Raw genomic sequence first — 19,068 nt, 5'->3', positions numbered from 1 at the left:
GTGCTGGGGCTTGGGGCTGCAAGGAAGGGGACACTGGACCGAGGGGCGTGAGCCAGACAGGCGGAGAAGGATCCAGGACGGGGCGAGGCGTCCAGCTTTGGGGAGACATTGAACTGGCTGCAGGGGAGCTGCCTGCCCCACTGCCTTCAGGCTATGCCTCTCCCCCCGCATCACCCCAGGCCTGCTCCCCCCGGAGCTCCCAGGAGCCGGGCTGGGCAGAAAGGTGTGGGCCTACAGGATTCAGAGCTAGGAAAGCCCGGGGCGGGGGTGCTGCCTATGCCATGAGTTTGGGGAGGAGGAGTGGACAGATTCGCAAGTGAGCGGCTGCCTTTGGCACCTGCTGGGTGGCTCTGGCCTAGCCCAGCACGGCGCACTCAGGCCGCCAGGCAATTCATGGAGGACAGTCGCAAGGCTCCCAGAGAGACGTTGGCATGCCCCCGGCTGGCCACAGACGAGCAAAAGCTGCCACAGCAGCTGGGCAACTAGCCAGAGCTCGGACCAAACCACCCCTCCACCAGAGGACAGCTCACCCTCTCCTGCCCGTCTGCCGGCGTCCCCCAGCACCATCTCTGGAGTCTCCGCCGGCTGGCCCTGCCGCACCCCGTTCCCAGCCAGAGAGCAGGCGAGCCGCTCGAACACGCAGAGCTAGCGGGTGGCTCGCCGTCTCTCGCCGCGCCGCTCTGGGTCATTTCCACAGCAGATGGAAAAGGAAACGAAGACAAAGCCACAGCAGGCAGCTGCAGGGCAGGGGTAAACCCACAGGCCTACAAAGGGGACCCGCTGCTGACGGCTCCTTCAGTTGCGGCATGGCCCAGCAGCTGGGCGGCCAGACGCCCTGCGAGGCCTGGCGTGGAGGCTGCATGGACTTCAGTGGACCGTGTTGCAATGGCAGCCCAGGAGCATGGCATGTGGGGGGGGCCAGTGGGTCCGGGGGTTAAAGGTCACTTGGGGACACATCTGGGGAGGAGCTGGGCGCCAGATGTGTTTGACCACGTGGGGTTTGGGGGTAAGGAGCTCTGCGAGATGGGCACGGATGCTGCCTGGTGCCCGTCACCGTCCTGGCTGGATGCACTGCCCGCGGCTTTAGATGAAAGCAAAGGGCTCTTCCGCGGCACAGGGAACCAGTGCTCCACAATCCCCGCCCGCCTCAGCCGTAAGAAGCTGCCAAGGGAGACTGAACAGCGGGCAGTGGGACTAGCGGAGAGCCTGGCCAAAGCAGTGCGGCTTGCAGCGCTTCCTCCAAGTGGCTGCGCTTGGGCTGGGGACCAGCAGAGTCCACGAGGGAGGGCTGACTGCTGAGGACACGCTGCCCCCGGCTCCCTCCAGCCCCCTCCTGCACCCCAATCCCCCGCCACGCTCTGCCTGGGGCAAACAGCCTGGACTTTGGCCTGCTCCAGATTCCTAGGCTCCCTGCTGGGTGAGGGTGAACAGCCTGTGCTCTACAGCAGGTCTGGCTAGGTTACCGGGGGGCCCCATCTGGCCTTAACGCCTGTGACCCCAGACCGGGTGCTTTATAGAACCATGGGTTGGGTTGGGTTGGGTTTCAGCTGCTGGGTGCCAGGGCCCAGGGAGGAATTTGCAGGAAGGGTGTTCTCCCCAGCCCACCTTGCTCAGCGGACAACAGCCGGCATTGCCGGGGGGCTTGGCATGTACCTCAAAAGAAGAAGGTAAAGCAGCTGAGCTTTTGAGGGAGAAGCACTTGAGGGCATCAGCTGGGAGGACCAACCCCAATATGCAGGAGTGGTGGCAAGTCACTGAAATGGACCCGTATGCCCGCGGGGTGATGGCCCGGCCCCAGGAGGGGACGGAGACCCCGGGGAAGAACAGGAAAAGCAATCTGCACCCTGGTCAGGCAGAGGGGGTTGCTGGGAGCAAACTCACTTGGTACCAAGAACTAGCTCAGCTAAGTCAGGCAACGGAGAGATGATGGAGCCTGGTCATTGTTACTAATGACTGGAATCATGGTAGCACCAGCCGAGATCAGGGCCCCCTGGTGCTAGGCGCTGTGCATAATGAGAGAAGGTCCCTGCCCTGAAGAGCTCACCATAGACGCAGCCAGGCAAACAAGGGAAAGATTACTAGCCCTGTTTTGCAGATGGGAAACTGAGGCACAGAAGTGACTTGCCCAAGGTCACGTGGGGATCCTGAGGCAAAGCTGGGAAAAGAACCTTGATCTCCTGGGTCCCAGTCCTGTGTGTTAGCCACATGCCCATCCTCCCTCTCTCATGGACTTGAGAGTCAATTTTGCCTGCTCTGCCAAGGAACAGCCTCCTTCGGCCTCCTGGTCCTGTGGGCGGGAGTGGAGCTGCTTGCCCTGTGGTTGCTGCACCTGTAAAAGGCGTCTCCTTTGGGGCTGTCAGCCCAGAGCCGTCCACTAGCATGCAAAGCGCTTGTTCCTGCCCCAGAGAGAGGGCAGGTGCGGTGAACAATGGTCGTCACCCCAATCAACTGGACAGCAACACAGGGGGCTTTGGGAACGGCTAGGGGAACCCGACCCATTTCTGCCCTTTAAGTCCAGGCTTCAGAAACAGCCAGCACATGCCCCATTCTATCTAGTTGGCAGCCGGTATCAAGTGGAGTACCCCAAGGGTTGGTCCTGGGGCCGGTTTTGTTCAATATCTTCATAAATGATCTGGAGGATGGTGTGGATTGCACTCTCAGCAAATTTGCGGATGATACTAAACTGGGAGGAGTGGTAGATACGCTGGAGGGGAGGGATAGGATACAGAAAGACCTAGACAAATTGGAGGATTGGGCCAAAAGAAATCTGATGAGGTTCAATAAGGATAAGTGCAGGGTCCTGCACTTGGGACGGAAGAACCCAATGCACAGCTACAGACTAGGGACCGAATGGCTAGGCAGCAGTTCTGCGGAAAAGGACCTAGGGGTGACAGTGGACGAGAAGCTGGATATGAGTCAGCAGTGTGCCCTTGTTGCCAAGAAGGCCAATGGCATTTTGGGATGTATAAGTAGGGGCATAGCGAGCAGATCGAGGGACGTGATCGTTCCCCTCTATTCGACATTGGTGAGGCCTCATCTGGAGTACTGTGTCCAGTTTTGGGCCCCACACTTCAAGAAGGATGTGGATAAATTGGAGAGAGTCCAGCGAAGGGCAACAAAAATGATTAGGGGACTGGAACACATGACTTATGAGGAGAGGCTGAGGGAGCTGGGATTGTTTAGCCTGCAGAAGAGAAGAATGAGGGGGGATTTGATAGCTGCTTTCAACTACCTGAAAGGGGGTTCCAAAGAGGATGGCTCTAGACTGTTCTCAATGGTAGCAGATGACAGAACGAGGAGTAATGGTCTCAAGTTGCAGTGGGGGAGGTTTAGATTGGATATTAGGAAAAACTTTTTCACTGAGAGGGTGGTGAAACACTGGAATGCGTTACCTAGGGAGGTGGTAGAATCTCCTTCCTTAGAGGTTTTTAAGGTCAGGCTTGACAAAGCCCTGGCTGGGATGATTTAACTGGGAATTGGTCCTGCTTTGAGCAGGGGGTTGGACTAGATGACCTTCTGGGGTCCCTTCCAACCCTGATATTCTATGATTCTATGATTCATTCTCTGCACCGCCAGGTTGGGAACTCTCTGATGAACAGGTGTCCCCCCCCCCCACCCAAAAAAGCTAATTTATCGAAACCCAAACTATTCACAAAACTCGGTCAGGATCAACAGAACACCAGACTTGGAAACCTTTCGTCAAAGAGACCAGAGACAGGCGAACCGGAACGTTTCGGTTTGTCGTCAAAATTACTTTTAGTTAAGAAATGTCTGTAAATTTACACTAAAAAAAAAAGCGGGGTGGGGGGAGGCTAAAAAAGTCAAAACGTTACGTTTGGACTGACCTGGACAGTGGATCTTTGGTTCTTGAACATTTTGGACATTTTGACTTTTTTCCACAATCTGGGACAGGACCATTTTTCAGACTGTTGAAAATTCTCCTGGGATTAGAAAACCGTGTCTCACCCAGCCCTAACGAGCATCCAACCGGAGCTGTTAATTGCTCTCCAGAATCTCAGCTTGTAGAACAAAATAAAAAGTCTGCAGCTGTCCTCCTTAGGAAGACAATCGTGAAAATGTGACAAGTGTCACTGAGGCAGAGAGCCTGGGGCAATCGCTAGAGGAAGTGAAAACCGCCTCATTCAGCTCTGCCAGGGGTTAGCTCAGACACCCAGGGACGCCAATTCAGACATCAGCCTTGTTCGTTCTGTCACTGCTTGTGTGAGGAAGCAGAGGGAAGGACACCGATCCACACGTTCTCCTGGGAGCCAGGCCTCGTTTTGGGGACACACGGGCAGAGTATATTTTTGTGGGTGGGGCTTATATTTGTGGGTGGAGCTTAGACGAATACCACCACCTTGCCCTCCCCCCATACCAATCTGACCCCTATATGTCATTTAAAAAAAAAAAAAAAAGGCAGCTAGGAGCCAAGGAGAAGATTTCAAGTGACCAGTGACTTGGTTTTGCCCAGCTGCAGATGCCTGATACTCAGCACCTGTGACGTTCAGAGTGGAATCTAATATCTCATTGAAAGGTGACACAGGGCCAGAAAGAGTTAATGAACTCCCAGACTGACCTGACCCAGGGCCGAACTTTAAAGACTGGTTAGGAAGAGATGGAAATGAACAGAGCTTTGAAATGCAGCCCCATTGTTAGAGAGAAAAGGGGAGCTGTGTGCTCAGGGCTTGTGATGTCAGCAAACAAGTCTTGTCTATTACTATGGCTTTGATTCAAAGATCAAAAAAAAGGAGTGTTAATATTCAGGAAGACACCTGAGTGAAATAGCACTGTTGTCTAGATGTCTCTTTGAAGGTTGTGGTAACCTGTTTAATGGATAAATGACCCTGTGCTAATTGCCAGGATGTTTGGGAGAAGGAAAGTTAAGCCAATTGTCTTCTCAGGTCAAAAGGCTTCTGGAAATGTATAAAAACCCTGGGACACTATCCTTCTTCATCTCAGATCTGCTTTGGGTTTCAAGAAGGGGAAACCCTGAGCCATAAGGATTGAGATCCCCAGTCACTGACTGGAGTCACCCTGAATATGGACATTGGACTGTAACCTGTAGACTATTTCTAAAAGGACTTTTGGCAACTACAAACTCACCATCTCTGCTAGGTATCAGGACCTCAAGAAATGGAACTCAAGTCTGTCTGTATATTGATCTTTCAACAAACTCTCTCTCTCTTTCCTTTTTTAACAAATTTTAGTTTCGTTAACAAGCATTGGCTGTCAGTGTGAATTTTGGGTAAGATCTAAGTTATCATTGGACCTGGGTGTGTGGCTGATCCTTTGGGACTGGAAGACCCTTGTCTTTTATATGATGAGATAACACTTCCAGTAATCATCATCATATCTGACATGTGTGTCTGGAGGGAGGCCGGAGGCTGGGCACTTTAAGGGAACGGCGTTGTTTGGACTTCTGAGTAACCAGAGAGGTAAGACAGAGGCTGTTCTGGTAAATCTACGTACTGGAATATCCACCAGGGGTTTGTCTGCCCCGTTCTGTTTGCAGTTCACCCTAATTGAGTGACCTCAGCTGGCTCCTACAGGCAGCATCGTTGCCGCACCCAAAACAATCCACTGGCCATGCAGGAACCTCAGCCAAAGCTGCTGCAAAGGGAGCCAAGACCAGGCGGGATATTGCTCACCTCCCTCTGGGAGCCATCGGCAATGTTGCTGGAGTTTAAGGCGAATATGGCCCCTCGCGCTCCCACATAGAGGATCCCCTTCTCGTCCTCCAGCAGCAGGGTGGTGTAGTTCAGGGCGTGGCTGCTGAAGCGCCGGACGTCGGACAACTCTGCGGAGGGAGAAGCACAGGGCAGTGTTAGAACAGGACACTTGGCTAGCTGGCTCAGGTCATCTAGGGTGAAATTTGCCCCTACAAGAAGGCCCAGGTCCCATCCAGCCCAGAGAGATCTAGGTCTCTGGGACTAGCCCTTTGTCCTAGCCCACCAAACAGGGGTGAATTGCACCTTTAATGTACCTGCATGAGACAGGAGTGGGGATAACTTCACTGGCATTAGAAGGGAAATCCACTTCTCTGGTATCTGCAGATCTATATGAACGTATGTTTTCCCAGGCCCGGGCCGGAGGTTCCTGGGTGCTATTGTGAGATTTCAAAGGGGGGAGAAGGATTCAGGATTTGGCCGTGCACAGCGGGGAAACCGTTTGCACCTCCAGAAGAGGACGGACCTGGGGTCTGTTGGCCGTGTGCGCGCCAAGCAGAACTAAACTGCAGGGGAATTGTCACTCCCGTAGACAGGCAAAGCAAAGCAGGACCTGCGGACAGCACTCAGCGTCGGGATGCGGAGGCAGCAACGTGGGTTTTGGAGCAATCTCCTGGACTCACACAAATGTGGGGCTGGAAGGGACCCTGAGAGATCACCCAGCTGATCTACACGGGGTGGGAAAAGGAAACCAAGCATCTGGATGAGTCTGAGCAGAGGAACCGATGCCCTTCTGCAGACGCACCAGGGCACATGCAGACAGATGTGATCGCGGCTTCTGAGCTGCATTTATTAGGAGCTGAAGGACAAGGCTGCTTCCCCGGAGCCAGTGTGACTCATCTCTGGAAGTGCCCGCAAGCCGCACACCAGCTGTCGATGCTGAGTCCTGGTCACTTGGATTCAGCGCTTGCTCTTTGTTGGGCTGCTGTATCGGGTCCCCCAGCTCCAGGGAACCCCTCTCTCTCACCAATCTGTGTTTAAGTTCTGCATCTACCAGGCACTCGGCTGTCACTCCCCCGGGCTGCTGCTGCGCAGCTGGGTTTATTTCACGCTCGTATCTGGACCTTTGCGTTGGCTCAGGAGCGTCCATATGAAACATGAATCTGTGCTTTACAGTCAGACGGGAACAGCAAACTCCTGCAGCTGTGGAGTTGGGTGGGGAAGGTGCTGGTGCGGGAGACGCAGCCCCCTCCCCCCCCGACTTTGCCCAAAGGATTGCATGGTGACACAGAGCTGCTGCTCCTCTATCCTGGAGGTGGGGGTCCGTGGAGAAGTGGGTCCCAGCATGCAACAACAGCACTGCATGCTGGGCCCAGGGCGTCCTGGCAGGAGAGAGGTTTCAGGAGAGAGACTGGTTTAGGGAGGGCATCCCGCTGGAAGGCACGTGGGCACAGGGGGCAGCATGAAGGGGCAAAGCCGAAAGTGGGAGGAAGGACAGAGGGGAGCGGAGAGAGAGAGCAGGAGGGAACAGGAGCAGAGACATGCAGGGAGGGTGAACAACCAGAGCTTAATGCAGAAGGAAGCTAGGGAAGGGATTCGAGGAATCAGGGACTCCCAGGAGCCCATCCCCGGACTGTTATACCCTCTCAATTCCCACTTGGCAAAGGGAGCTTCTCACAAGCTGAGCTGGCCGTCTGAGGGGCTTGGGGGCTCAGGCCAGGGGTAGCCACCTCTCCAGGTGGACGAAATGGGTGTGGGGCTTACAGGACGCAGCAGGGGGCTAGAAACCAGGCCTGAGGGGGAAGAGAAGGGCAGCCTGAGGTCAAGGAGAGAGGGAGAGCCATGCAGGGAGCAGGAGCCTACTGGGTGAAAAGCCCCCGCTCAGAGGACCACCAAGGAGTCGTGTGGCTGGAGGGAAGGCAAGGCAGGCTGCAGGCCAGGCTGTAAGCCAGGGGAAGCCCTGAAAAATGAACACGGAGACTTTGGAGCCTAGAGGGAAACTGAGGCAGCAGATGGGCCCAAAGCCAGCCCAAGTGAGTCCCTGCTCAGAGTGTCTCCCCTGCCCTCTGGCTTTAGTGCATTATAGGACCTCCCCACATCGGCTTGCATCAAGGGCCCACATGGGAGAGGGGATCTCGGCTGGGAGAAGGCACCTTTCCAAGCGGCAGAAGCTGGCAGGGCTGCCCATGACTGTGGCCGTGGCCCGTTCAGTTCCTCTTAGAGCTGCCAGCCTGGCCCACGCCCAGGGGCAGGGAGAGACGGGAAGTGGGGGCTGGCTGGCGGCTTGCTGCTTCCCTTGGGGGGGGCGGGTCCGAGGCCGGCTGGGGCTTCGTAAGCAGAAGTGGGAAAGCCCCACCCGGCGGCGGGGGGGAGCAGCTGTGACGTCACAAACGCCGCAGGAAGACGGGGCTCCGCACCGCCGGCTTGGGGTGCAGCCACAGGAGCCTTACGGCTGTAACTGCCGGGGCAGCTGCAGCCGGAGTGCTTTACCGGCTGCGTTATCGCCCTGCCCACGCAGGAAGGGGGGATCAGCTAGGCCGGTGGGTGGCACCTTTTCCCCGGTACAACGGCCCTGGTTTAACTCGACTTTAAAGCTGGGTAGTCCCACGGCAGGCAGCCCGATGCAGTGCTGATGCTGGGCCTGTCGCGTGTACGTTCCCTGAGTTCGGCGAAGCCCCTCTGACCCGGCTGAAACGGTCTCCACCCAGGCCAGCCATATGAGCGTTTGTGTCCGTTAGTTAAACTGGTGCCTCTTCTGCCTGGCGACGAGGCCTCAGTGGGACTTCCCCTCACGAGCGGGAGACGGCTCCAGCCAGAGTCCGCCATATCGTGCGGGTTTTAAGCCAGGAGACTGGGCCTGGTGGGCCACGAAGAGGGGCCCGTTTCCAGCCAGACGGTGGCTCGGGAATCCCCAGGCCTTGCTGCCGTGAGACAGGCCGATCTGTCGCATTTCACAGCGGAGCGCGACGCAGGAAGCACGTGCCGCTGGGCAAAGCGGAGAATGTTTCCCTGTGGCATTTCACACCCGCGCGGTCACTGGGCTCACAGCATGGCGGGAAAAATGAAAACAAAAGCCAGTGGCCCAGGAAGGGATTTAGTGTACTGGCGAAGGACTAACTGCCAGGAACTGGGGCTCCTTATCTTGGATCTGCCACTGCTTCCTTCTGAGGCCTTCACCAAGTCACCTTCTCTTTGCCCTGGTTTAAGAAGCGGAACCGTGGGGTCCTTGCCCAGCCCAGGGAAGGGACTGGGGCAGAGCCGGCCAGAAACCCGTTTAGTGAACAACTTAAAAACTGTCTTCATTCGGAAGTGTGCGAACGAGCACATTTTAAGTTTTGTGGGTGAAATGTATGCACTTCCCGCCCCCCAAATTCCTGAAAACATTCTCCCAAACATTCCATTTCCATTGCCCAAACCCCTGGCTGTGGGGAAACAAAACACTGCCATACAAATGGGATGCACCTTTCTTTTTAAAAAGTGTTGGTTTTTTTCCCACCCAAAAAAAGACCTTTTCATCTGAAGAAACTGAAAGCAGCCCCAGGGGTGAGGATTAACCAACGTTTGTAAAGCACTTTGAACGTGCACATCGAGTATTATTATTTAACCAGCTTGGCTAACGAGCGAAGAGGACAAAAGAAATAAATGAGGAGGAAGGTCTTGTGGAAAGCAAACAGCCCTAATTGCTTTCAGTCTCGTGTTGGAAAGTTTTCTTCACCAATTAAAATCCCTCTTCAGATTCAGGAGCCACTAGTGTCTGGGTCCTGCTACAACAAATCACACCGTTTATGACACCGGTGTCTTTCCACGGCTGGAAGGAGAAGAAAACACATCCCTGGAGAGCCCGGCTGAGGGCTGTGTACAGAGTCCGGCTGGAATTCATCAAGGAATAGTGTTGTTTAGGAGTTATAGAGCCAGGCACAAAAGGAAGACGCACGGAAACCTGACTGCGGCTGTAGGGAAAAGAGCCAAACCTTTCCACCCACTCCTTAAAGCAGCAGTGCGGTCTCCCTACAGGTGCCCAGAGGCAGCTGTCTGAGGTTTGTGTCTTGTTCCTGGGTCTAACGCGCACAGGAGCTGCAATTCGAAACGGGAGGGACAAAGGACGAGGTGCTCCCGGGACCCAGTTCCACGACAGAGGGAGCTTTCCAAGGGTTTAGTAAGCTGCTAGGGGAAAAGAGGGGCTCAGCCTCTGTGGCCCACCCAGCTCATTGTCCCCCTGCTGCGGCTGCTCACCTGGGGCACAATCGAGCCCAACAGTGAGCGGGAGGGCGGGGTGCTTCCTGCCGCTAATTTCACACAGGCCGCCGAAGAGCCATTGTGTGGGAACAGCGTCTGGGCCCAATCCTGAGGGGCCTGCAGAAAGAAGGTAACTAACCAAAAGCCCCAGGCGGGGGCTCCTGCCAGCTGGGCTTTGGAGGTGCTGAAGGGTGAAGCAGCTCAGGAGATGAGCTCCCCACAATGGCACAGTCTGTCTGTGGCTCCCCCCCCCCCCGACCCCCGATTTGCGCCGCTGAGAGATCCTTTCAGGCCCCAGCCCGGCGGGCCGAGCCAGCCCGGTGCTAGGAGATCGAAGCCTGTTTAGGTGCAGGAAGCATGGGGGACCTTGCTGCCCCCGCTGGCTGGCTCATAACTCTCTGGAGAGCAGGTGCAATGGGCCCATCGCAGTCACATACACGCACCACTCGACCCTGAGCCCTCCCAGAGCTCTTTGCAGCCTTTAGAGCTCAAAGCTTAGTACAGAACAGGGAATGCAGCTTTCACTCCCGTGCACAGGGTCGCCCTGGCCTGCAGCAGAGCTGGGAGCAGAATCCAAGCTTGCAAGCCGGTGCCTTATCCATTGGCCCATAGGCACCAACTCTGTGGGTGGAGATCCACTGGGAAAAATAAAGTCAGGGCCTATGCAGTGGCCCACATAGTCCCCACTGGACCCACGTTTGCACAAGTGGCATCATCGGCTGCCCGCATCTTTCCCCCAGGGGTACTTCGGAGGCCGAGTGGCCGACTGTGGTCGCCGGCTGGGTGGGAGAAGTGAAGCAGCTTTTCCCTGAGATGGCTCAGCGCGGCGCTGGGCTTCACTCCAGCCTGTGTCAGGGCCCTTGGCCCCTCTGCTGAGCCTGCCCCCAAGGCCCAGGCCCGCGGCTAAGGCACTGGCGGGGGAATCAGGCCACCGGGGTTTGATTCTTGCCTCCGCCGCTGAGCAGACGTCAGCACATCGCTGCCTGTCTCCGTACCCCAGGTTCCCCTCTAGGAGGCTGCGCTCGAGACAGGAGATATCGAGAGCCAGAGCTGACAGCAGGGACTCAGGTGTGGACAGACACCGCTCAGACCACCCACGCAGCTCTCAGGCACGCCAGGTGTTATTGAAGGCCAAAGCTCAAGGGAGAGGAGCTCGTGGCTGGCACGACGCCCCTCACGGCTCCAAAGGCGATCCCCAAATGGCTGTGAGGCAACCAGCTCCGCTCTGCGAGGGATCCATCCCCCAGCAACGGGGAGGGAGAGATTGTAACCTGGCCCAGGGACTCCGCACTCGGTGCTGGGATCCCAGGAGGGGGAAACCTCCAAGGGTCACCTGGCTGGCGCAGACGTGCCACTGCGGACTGCAAGGAGGAAAAAGGCTTCCCTCTGACCCAGCACTGAGTCAGCGACGCAAAGGGGCCTCCAGAGGAGGCACAAAACTGAGGTCTTAACAGGCTGGTCATCGGCCATAGAGCAGATTTCTCTCTGCCACATTTCCGCATCCAACTGAAAGTGCAGGAAAAGAGCCAGGGAGGTGGAATTCCTGTGTCAGCTTTTCAGGCCAGAAGGGACCATTAAATCATCTTGTCTGGCCTCAAGGAAGCAGTCCAGGACTAGCAGAGGATGGAACTGTTATGTACCATTGCGTGGGGCCATTAGATAGCTGCCAGGTTTCGCCCCAGAGGTGGCTGCATTTCGGAGGCCAGTGGAAGCGGGCCCTGCAGATCAGTTGAAGTTTGGAAACCACGTTGGGATCCTTGGGCTGGAGGGCGCTGCAGAAACTAAAGTTATTCGTGAAACAGAACGGGTGAGGCTAGTGTGGGGCACTCTGGGCTCCAGCCCCACACCCATGAATGTAACCAGCCAACCAGGGCCGAGAGCTGGGCTCCCAGGATTCACTCTCCAAAGCACTGACATTAGACAACCGATAGAAGCAGCCAGTTCACCCCAATTTCACTTGGACGGAGAGAGGGTGGGGCTGGGGAGTTTGGCCACCTGGCAGCAATTCATCAGCTCTCACAAAGCAAGAGCCTGGCAGCTGGCCCGCAACAACTCAAACCCGCCCAGCAGGGGAAAGGGACGGGTTGAGGAAGGTGGCACCAGGGCTGGATTCAACAGGTGCCAGGAAGGAGCAAAGAGATGGCCAGCATATCCTCTCCCCGTTCCCTGCTCGGCAGGAACACTCAAGAGCTGGTTGTTAGAGCACGGTGGAGTGGTTAGAGCATGTCACATCTCTTGTAAGCTCGGGGGCTGTCTTTTCAGGGTGTGTATATACAGCGCCTAGCACCACAGGGTCCTGCTCCCTAATAACAACGCACTAAACAAACAGCAGAGCGAGGAACAAGGATCTGTCCCCAGCGCTGCCTCGGAATCACTGTGTGACTTTAGACAGGTCACTTAACCTCTCTGTGCATCAGTTTTGTTGGCACAATGCAGATAATGTGAGACAGAGAGAGTGAATGAGTGTGTGTCTGTCCATCCGTCCATCTCCATCCTACATGAAAAGCCAGCAATGGCTGTGAGGGGGTTTGAGATCTTTGCTATTGGCCAGTTCTTCACAAAGTTCAGGCACACAACTGGATGCTGCATGGCCTAGTGGATAACGCACTGGAGTGGGATTCAGGAGACCTAAATTCTACTCCCAGCTCTGTCACTGGGCTGCTGGGTGACCTTGCCTCAGTTTCCCCATCTGTAAAATCGGGATAATAATACCGCCCTCCTTTGTAAAGCATGTTGAGATCTGCTGCTGAAGACTGCTAGAAACACCAGGTATTATTCTTTTGCACATGTAATATTGATTGTACAGTCCTGCCCAGCAGCCCCACTCAGGATTGGGGGCCCACTGTGCACGATGCTGTACATACAATGAGGTAGACACAGTCCCTTCCCCAAAGAGCTTCCAGTCCACTAAATGACTGGCCTTTCTGACTGCACACGCCATCACTGTGACGGTGCATACAACTGAGGTGCACGACCGCCTGCCCAAACGACCTGGAATTCAGACAGGCAAGGTATTTGCATCGTTAAACTTTTACAAACAAACAGGCCTGTGCAGAGTAAATAAAGGATCCCCCCCAGCCCGAGCAAAGCATCTGATCTTGACCTCCAGGCTGCTGGAACCCTGGCTGAGGGGAGTGGGAACAGATGGCAGGCACCTGCCTTGCAGAGCGACTCTCCAAAGCGGCCAGGAAACAAACAGGACTTTCTAGGCTCCGGCCGTGGGGAGGGAAGGCAACTGAGGCCAAGAGCTGCAATTAACCAGGTGACTTCCCCACCGACAGGACCCCGGCTGCCATCTGCTGCGACGTGGGAAATCAGGCACTTGCCAGCAGTCACCGCATGCGCGTTCCCCGCTGGTTTTCGGAGTCAGTGACCTCACGCGGCGCCAGGCAACGGCATACTCTCCCCAAAGGTCCCTGGAGCGCTAGATAGTGCAAAAGCCATGGCACCCCGGCAACCGCTGCTTCCCTGGAGAGCCGGCGGCTGACCGTTCCTGCCCGGATCTGAGACCGTCAGGCTTGCATGGCCCAGGGAAGAGACCCAAAAGGCCACATGGCGGGGAGGGCTGGCAGCCACTTGTCCTCCTTTTTGGGGCGTCCTTTGATTGCCTTGCCAAGGCGCTCCGGAGTGTGCTTCCGCTCTGAGGGAATGACTGGGGAGGGAACCCCGTTCTACGTAGCTTCCCACCCAGTGGGTCGTGACAACGGCCCAAAGCCAGAGCTCTCCTCTCCGGCAGCCTCCCAGGTAAAGCACCGGGAGTTCTGCCAGAGTATGGCCAGAGGAACAGGGCAGGAGGGCCTGCTACCTATGCCTTACGTAAGGGGACTGTTGACCCCTTACTAACAGTCAGTGGGGGTGTTTTGGTTGGCTAACTCCCAGTACTACAAGGGGGAAGGGTCGCTGGGGAATCAGGACCCTGAGACTGACAGTCCCCAGGAACAATGGGGAGAGGCCAATGCTCCAGGTCAGCCTGAATGACAGGGCGAGCAGGCTATTCAGGGAGTCAGGAGGCCAGGGAGGTCCGGTCCTCCGTGTGAGCTGGAATTGGCTGGGTCAGACAGAGTGGGGCCGAGCTAAGGAGAAAGCAGGGGCCTGAGCTGAGCTGGGGAGCTGAGCTGGGCCAGATCCAGCAGCCCAGAGAGAGCAGACCCTGTCCTGGGAGCAGAGCTGCAGCCCCAAAGCTAGAGGCACAGCCCAGAGAGAGCAGACTTGCCCTGGGAGGAGAGCTGCAGCAACCAGAGCCAGAGGAACCAGAAAAGCAGCCCAGGAAGCAGGTCAGTGCTGGGAGCAGAGTCACAGAAGCAGCCTGCAGAGCAGACCTGCCCTGGGAGCAGAGCTGCAGCAACCAGAGCCAGAGGGGCCAGAGGGGCCAGAGCAGCAGCCCAGGGAGCTGGGGGCAGAGCAGCAGCTGTGCAGAGACCGAGTGGTGGGGCTGGGGCTGGAGCAGTCCGGAGCTGGGTGCAGTGAGCAGCTGGGGAGAGCGAGGGGGGACCCTGGGCAGCGGGCCCCGCACAGGGAGATGCCTCAGCCAGGAGGCTGCAGGCCAGACTCGGAGCGGGATTGGTAACCCCGACAGGGCGGGGGCGACACTGGGCAGAAGGGTCCTGCCACCTAGAGCCTGAGAGCGTGTGGCCACCACCAGAGCGAGTGTCCAACCCGCAGCATCCCTGCAGCACGGCCAGGGCCTGAGCAGGAGGCCTGGGGCTTACAAGGAACAGATTGTGAACTGCCCTGACACTCCAGAGACACTGTTTGTGATGTTCCCTGCCACAGAGCGGGGTGATGTGTTTCCTTTAACCTTTCCCATTTTCCCTTATTCTTTTCAAAATTAATTGTTGATTAAATAACTTGCATTTGCTTTAACTTGTATGTAATAGTCAGTGGGTCAGAGAAGTGCCCAGTGCAGAGAGAGTACCCCAGAGTGGGGACACCCTAGCCCCTGTCCTAGGTGACCACAGCAGGGTTGGGGGTCGAGCCCCCCAGGAATCCTGGGCCCAGCCTTGTTGGGGTTACGAGGACTCTGCCAGACAGGAGAGTGGAAGGGGAGTCCTCAAGGGCAGGGAGGCCACTGGGTAAAGGAAGTGGGAGCGAGGACTCAGATCCTTTCGCTAGCCCACTTCACCGGGGTCGTGCAGAAGCCAGGAAAGTTCCCCACAATAGCAGGACTGTTCCCCCGCTTACACTTAGGAACTGTCACATTACCGCGTTCACCTGGAGTGATTATTCTCTTCTAACGCAGAGTGTCCCCAGCCAGCCTGACCCCACCCAGGCTCCAGCATGATGGAAGGACACCAGCTGCTGGCAGCATAGGGCCGCTCCGGATTGAGACCTGGCCTTGCTCGCGCTTCCCACGTGCTTCCTGCGCTCACGGCCTGGGTTGGGTTGGCTGGATTTGCCTGGAGGCTGGGACCATGCAAATCTTCCCTCGGCTAGTCACAGGAGCCCCCTCTGCTCACTGATTCTGTCTTCCCTGCCCGGGACCCTGCAGTGTACGATTCTGGGTTGGGACAGCAGGATACACACGCTGACACAAAGGCCTGGGAACCGGAGGAGAGATGCCGTTTGCACGTGGGCGTGGAGAGCAGAAATCGCTCGCATCATAAATCCCCCAGCGGCCATCCCTTTGCTGGGGCGCCAGCTGCCTGGGGCCCAGGTTTCGATCTCTGTGAGATCCTCCGAGTTTCCTTGAAGCTTTTCACCTTCTACTCACCAGCTCCCTGCCTCCCCCAGCCTTGGGAGCTGGGAAGATGGATGTGGAGGGAGGGGAGCAGACAGGGCAGGATGGGCAGGTGCTGCCTGGGGGGAAGTACAGGTCTGGGGTGGAGCTCAGCCCGGGTGATATCCCAGAGCCACATAAACCCGACCACGCCCCCTTTCTGTGCTCCACCGTTTGCCCCGCAGCGGCATTGCAGCCCCTCTGGTTCATATGGTGCCCTGGGATGTGCTGAGACCCCTGCTAAGGACCGAGACAAGCTACGCCTGTTATCAGGCTGTAGGGTTACGACTGGATACTGCAGGGTCGCTGCGTGAGAGCCAGCACGGGCAGCTGACGGAGACTCCTGCACTGCAGGAAGCCGTGTGGCTTGCGCCCGAGGCTCCCCCTCTCCTCCCCGCAGCACCAGATGGGGACCAGGGGCAGGGCAGCGAGGTGGAAGAGAGCCATGCAGATGGTAAGGGCTACCGAGGCAATGGAGCCAGCCTGCCATCACCCCAGCAGCCAGAGCGTGTACAGAACCAAAGCCACGGGCTCATCTGGCCATGGGCCACCCCAACGGCAGCCCCCACCCCTCCTCCCCCTGCCACGGCACTGCTGGAACAGACTCACAGCTCCCAAGGCCAGAAGGGACCAGTGTGATCATCTTGTCTGACCTCCTGTCTAGCACAGGCCAGAGACCTGCCCCAGAATAATCCCTAGGGCAGATCTCTTAGAAACTCTTATGTTCTACAACCACCCAGCCTTATTTTAAAATTGCCAGCCATGGAGAATCCACTCCGGCTCTTGGTAAATTGCTCCAATGGTTAATGACTGACTATTAAACACTGACACCTTATTTCTAGTCTGAATTTGTCTAGCTTCAGCTTCCAGCCATCGGATGGTGTTAGACGTTTGTCTGCTAGACTGAGCAGCCCGTTATTCAAGATTTATTCCCCATGCAGATATTTGCAGACTGTGATCAAGTCACCCCTTAAGCTTTTCTTTGTTAAACTAAAATAGATGGATCACCTTGCTACAAGGCAAGTTTTCTAACCCTTTAATCAATCAGTCTTGTGGCTTTTCTCTGACCCCGCTCCAATTCATCGACATTCTTCTTGAACGGTGGGCACCAGACCTGGACACAGGATCCCGGCAGCGGTCGCACCAGGGCCAAATCCAGAGGGAACATAACCTCTCTGCTCCTACTGGACAGTCCCCTGTTTACGGATGTCTGGCCACAGCACTGCGCTGAGACCTCAGGGTCCCCTGATTCTCTACCTCAACCTCCAAATCTACAAGTTGCTGCTTCCCAAGCTAGCCTCACCCGTCCTGTAAGCACGGTGGCATTCTTCCTTCCCAGACGGATACATTTACATTTAGCCATATTAAAACACATTGGTTGCTTGTGCCCATTTTACCAAGGGATCCAGATCACTCCATCAGTGACCTGTGCGCTTCATTCTACACAGACCCCCACAATTCTTGTGTCACCTGCGAACGTTACCAGTGATGATTTCATGTTTCCTTCCAGGTCATTAATACAAATGTTAAATAATGGAGGGCCAAGAACAGGACCCTCCTGGAAACACCCCCGTTGGGTGCCGCTGCCCCATTGACCATTCCCTTTTGAGACCTCTCAGCTAGCCAGCCGTTAATCCACTTAACGTGGGCCATGTTAATTTGATAGCTTTCTATTTTTTTAATCACCATGTCAGGTGGTACCAAGTCAAATGCCTTACAGAAGTCTTAAGGGGGTCACAAGCATGTTCCGGACCCAAGCCTCCCCTAAACCAGCTGGCAGCTGATCTCCCCCTCAGCAGCTGGAAGAAAGGGCAGCCCTGGGGGGCGGTGGGGACGACAACGCAGGAACGGTGGGAGAAATGAGCTACCCCTATGTGCTGCAGCTGGCCAGACAGGGCCAAATCCAACCTCTGGGGAAGACTGCGGGTCAGTGTAACCAGGAGCAACATCTGGCCCAATGGGGGTTGGCCCATGGTAGAGGGATGGGAATGCAGGTCAGGTGACAGGCTGGTGCATTCACTCAACACCTATACAGAGGGCTGGGCCGGAGTCTCCATGGACAGGCAATGGCATAGCCAGGATTCAAATTCTGCTTCCTCCCCAATCCTTTGCTCAGAGCAGCAGCCGACACTGACCGGCAGAGCTGGGTGTTTCCTAAAAGGCGGAGAAGCAATCTTGGTCTGATCGGCGTCTAGGGCGCAAGAGAAATAAAACGAGCAGAAGGCAAACAAGCAGGAGGCTGAAAGATCCAGAGATTCCACACGGTGCCTTGCTTACTCAGGATCTAACGAGGCCCGGAGCTACAGAGCCCCAGTCAGCTCCACCGATGTGGATGACGGTCTCTGCTGGCGGATCTGAGTGAGCCTTTAAACAGCCCCATTGGCCTGGTACCAAGGCAGTCGCCCCAGGAAGGAGCTGTCATCCCTGGGACCTGTCTGCCTGCTGATAACACACCCAGTGGGTCCAGAGACCAGAGCTGGACAACGGAGCCCTTGGCTTGGATGCTCTGGTCCGCTCTGTGGCCTGGGGATAAAACCGGTTGATGATGGGTCCAGGGGGTTGGGTGACCATAGCACAAAAGGCTCCATCATGACTGATCCCCAGAGAGGCCCTGGCTAAGAAGGCCTGGAGCCTACCGTCCCCCCTTACTGGCAGCAGACTGGGCCCTGGGGCGGGGTAAAGCACAGTGCCAGGACATGGGGGAGGGAAGAAAGCTTGCTGGGGGTGGGGGGGGTCTGTGCTGTACCTGTCCCAGGGGAGGGCAGAGGAGCAGGTTTTCACTCCAGCAATGGAGAAGAGGGAGGAATCTGCAAGGACGCTTTTCCCCAGCAGCTTCCAGCCTGACCCAGTTTTGCTTTCTGCAGTGAAACCAGGTCTCGGGAACGGCTGCGTGCAGGACCCAGGCACGGTCTGATTGTGCATGTGGCCTTGATAAGGATTTTTACGCAGTTGCCGATGGAGTCAAACGATGGTGCCGCCCCGAGGGAGCAGAGAAGCTGGCTCCCTTAGCACAGATCCCACAGGCAGGAGCTCTCCCTGGGTCCTCGTTCCACCTCTTCCCCCTCTCTGCCCTGCTGCAGCGACCAAGCGGAGGAGAGAGCTCAGCTGATCAGAGGAAGGGAGGGCTGTGTTGCACTCCCAGTACACAGGTGGGCTGGATGATAGTGCCCTTCACAGTCACTTTAGAGGAAGGGAAGCCCAGGCTGCTGTGAGTGGATCCCAGCCTGGGCTCACCACCACGCTCGCACAGAGCCAGAGGAGCATTTCTGTTTTTAGAGTGAGCTCTTGGATCCCCCCCGAAAGCGACTGACCCGGCGTAAAACACACAGCAATGTCCCAACCCCAAGGGACGCTCGCTCCCCTTCTCGGTGGGCAATAAGCTCATCACTGCAAGGGCAAGAGACACAGCTGGCCCGGCCCAGCCCACAGGTTTGCTGAGCCTTCCTCCAA

The 19,068-nt window shown here is 56.5% G+C and overlaps 1 protein-coding gene across 9 annotated transcripts in view; it reads right to left on the bottom strand.

The window, feature by feature from the left end:
* The window catches only part of SEMA4G (semaphorin 4G), a 108,126-nt gene that overhangs the window by 25,538 nt on the left and 63,520 nt on the right, over window positions 1-19,068 (bottom strand). For 8 of the 9 annotated variants that reach the window (XM_073354520.2, XM_073354521.2, XM_073354526.2 and 5 more), the window contains exon 3: window positions 5,649-5,797. In XM_073354520.2, the coding sequence (XP_073210621.1) occupies window positions 5,649-5,797 (149 nt within the window). Of the gene's footprint in view, window positions 1-530; window positions 1,291-5,648; window positions 5,798-19,068 lie in introns of those variants that run through there. The other variant, XM_073354528.2, reaches the window with a different exon arrangement.

The sequence above is a fragment of the Lepidochelys kempii genome, chromosome 7 (assembly GCF_965140285.1).
Source record: "Lepidochelys kempii isolate rLepKem1 chromosome 7, rLepKem1.hap1, whole genome shotgun sequence".
Lineage (NCBI taxonomy): Eukaryota > Metazoa > Chordata > Testudines > Cheloniidae > Lepidochelys > Lepidochelys kempii.
The sequence above is the reverse complement of the archived record's forward strand: the minus strand, read 5'-3'. Positions and strand labels throughout refer to the sequence as shown.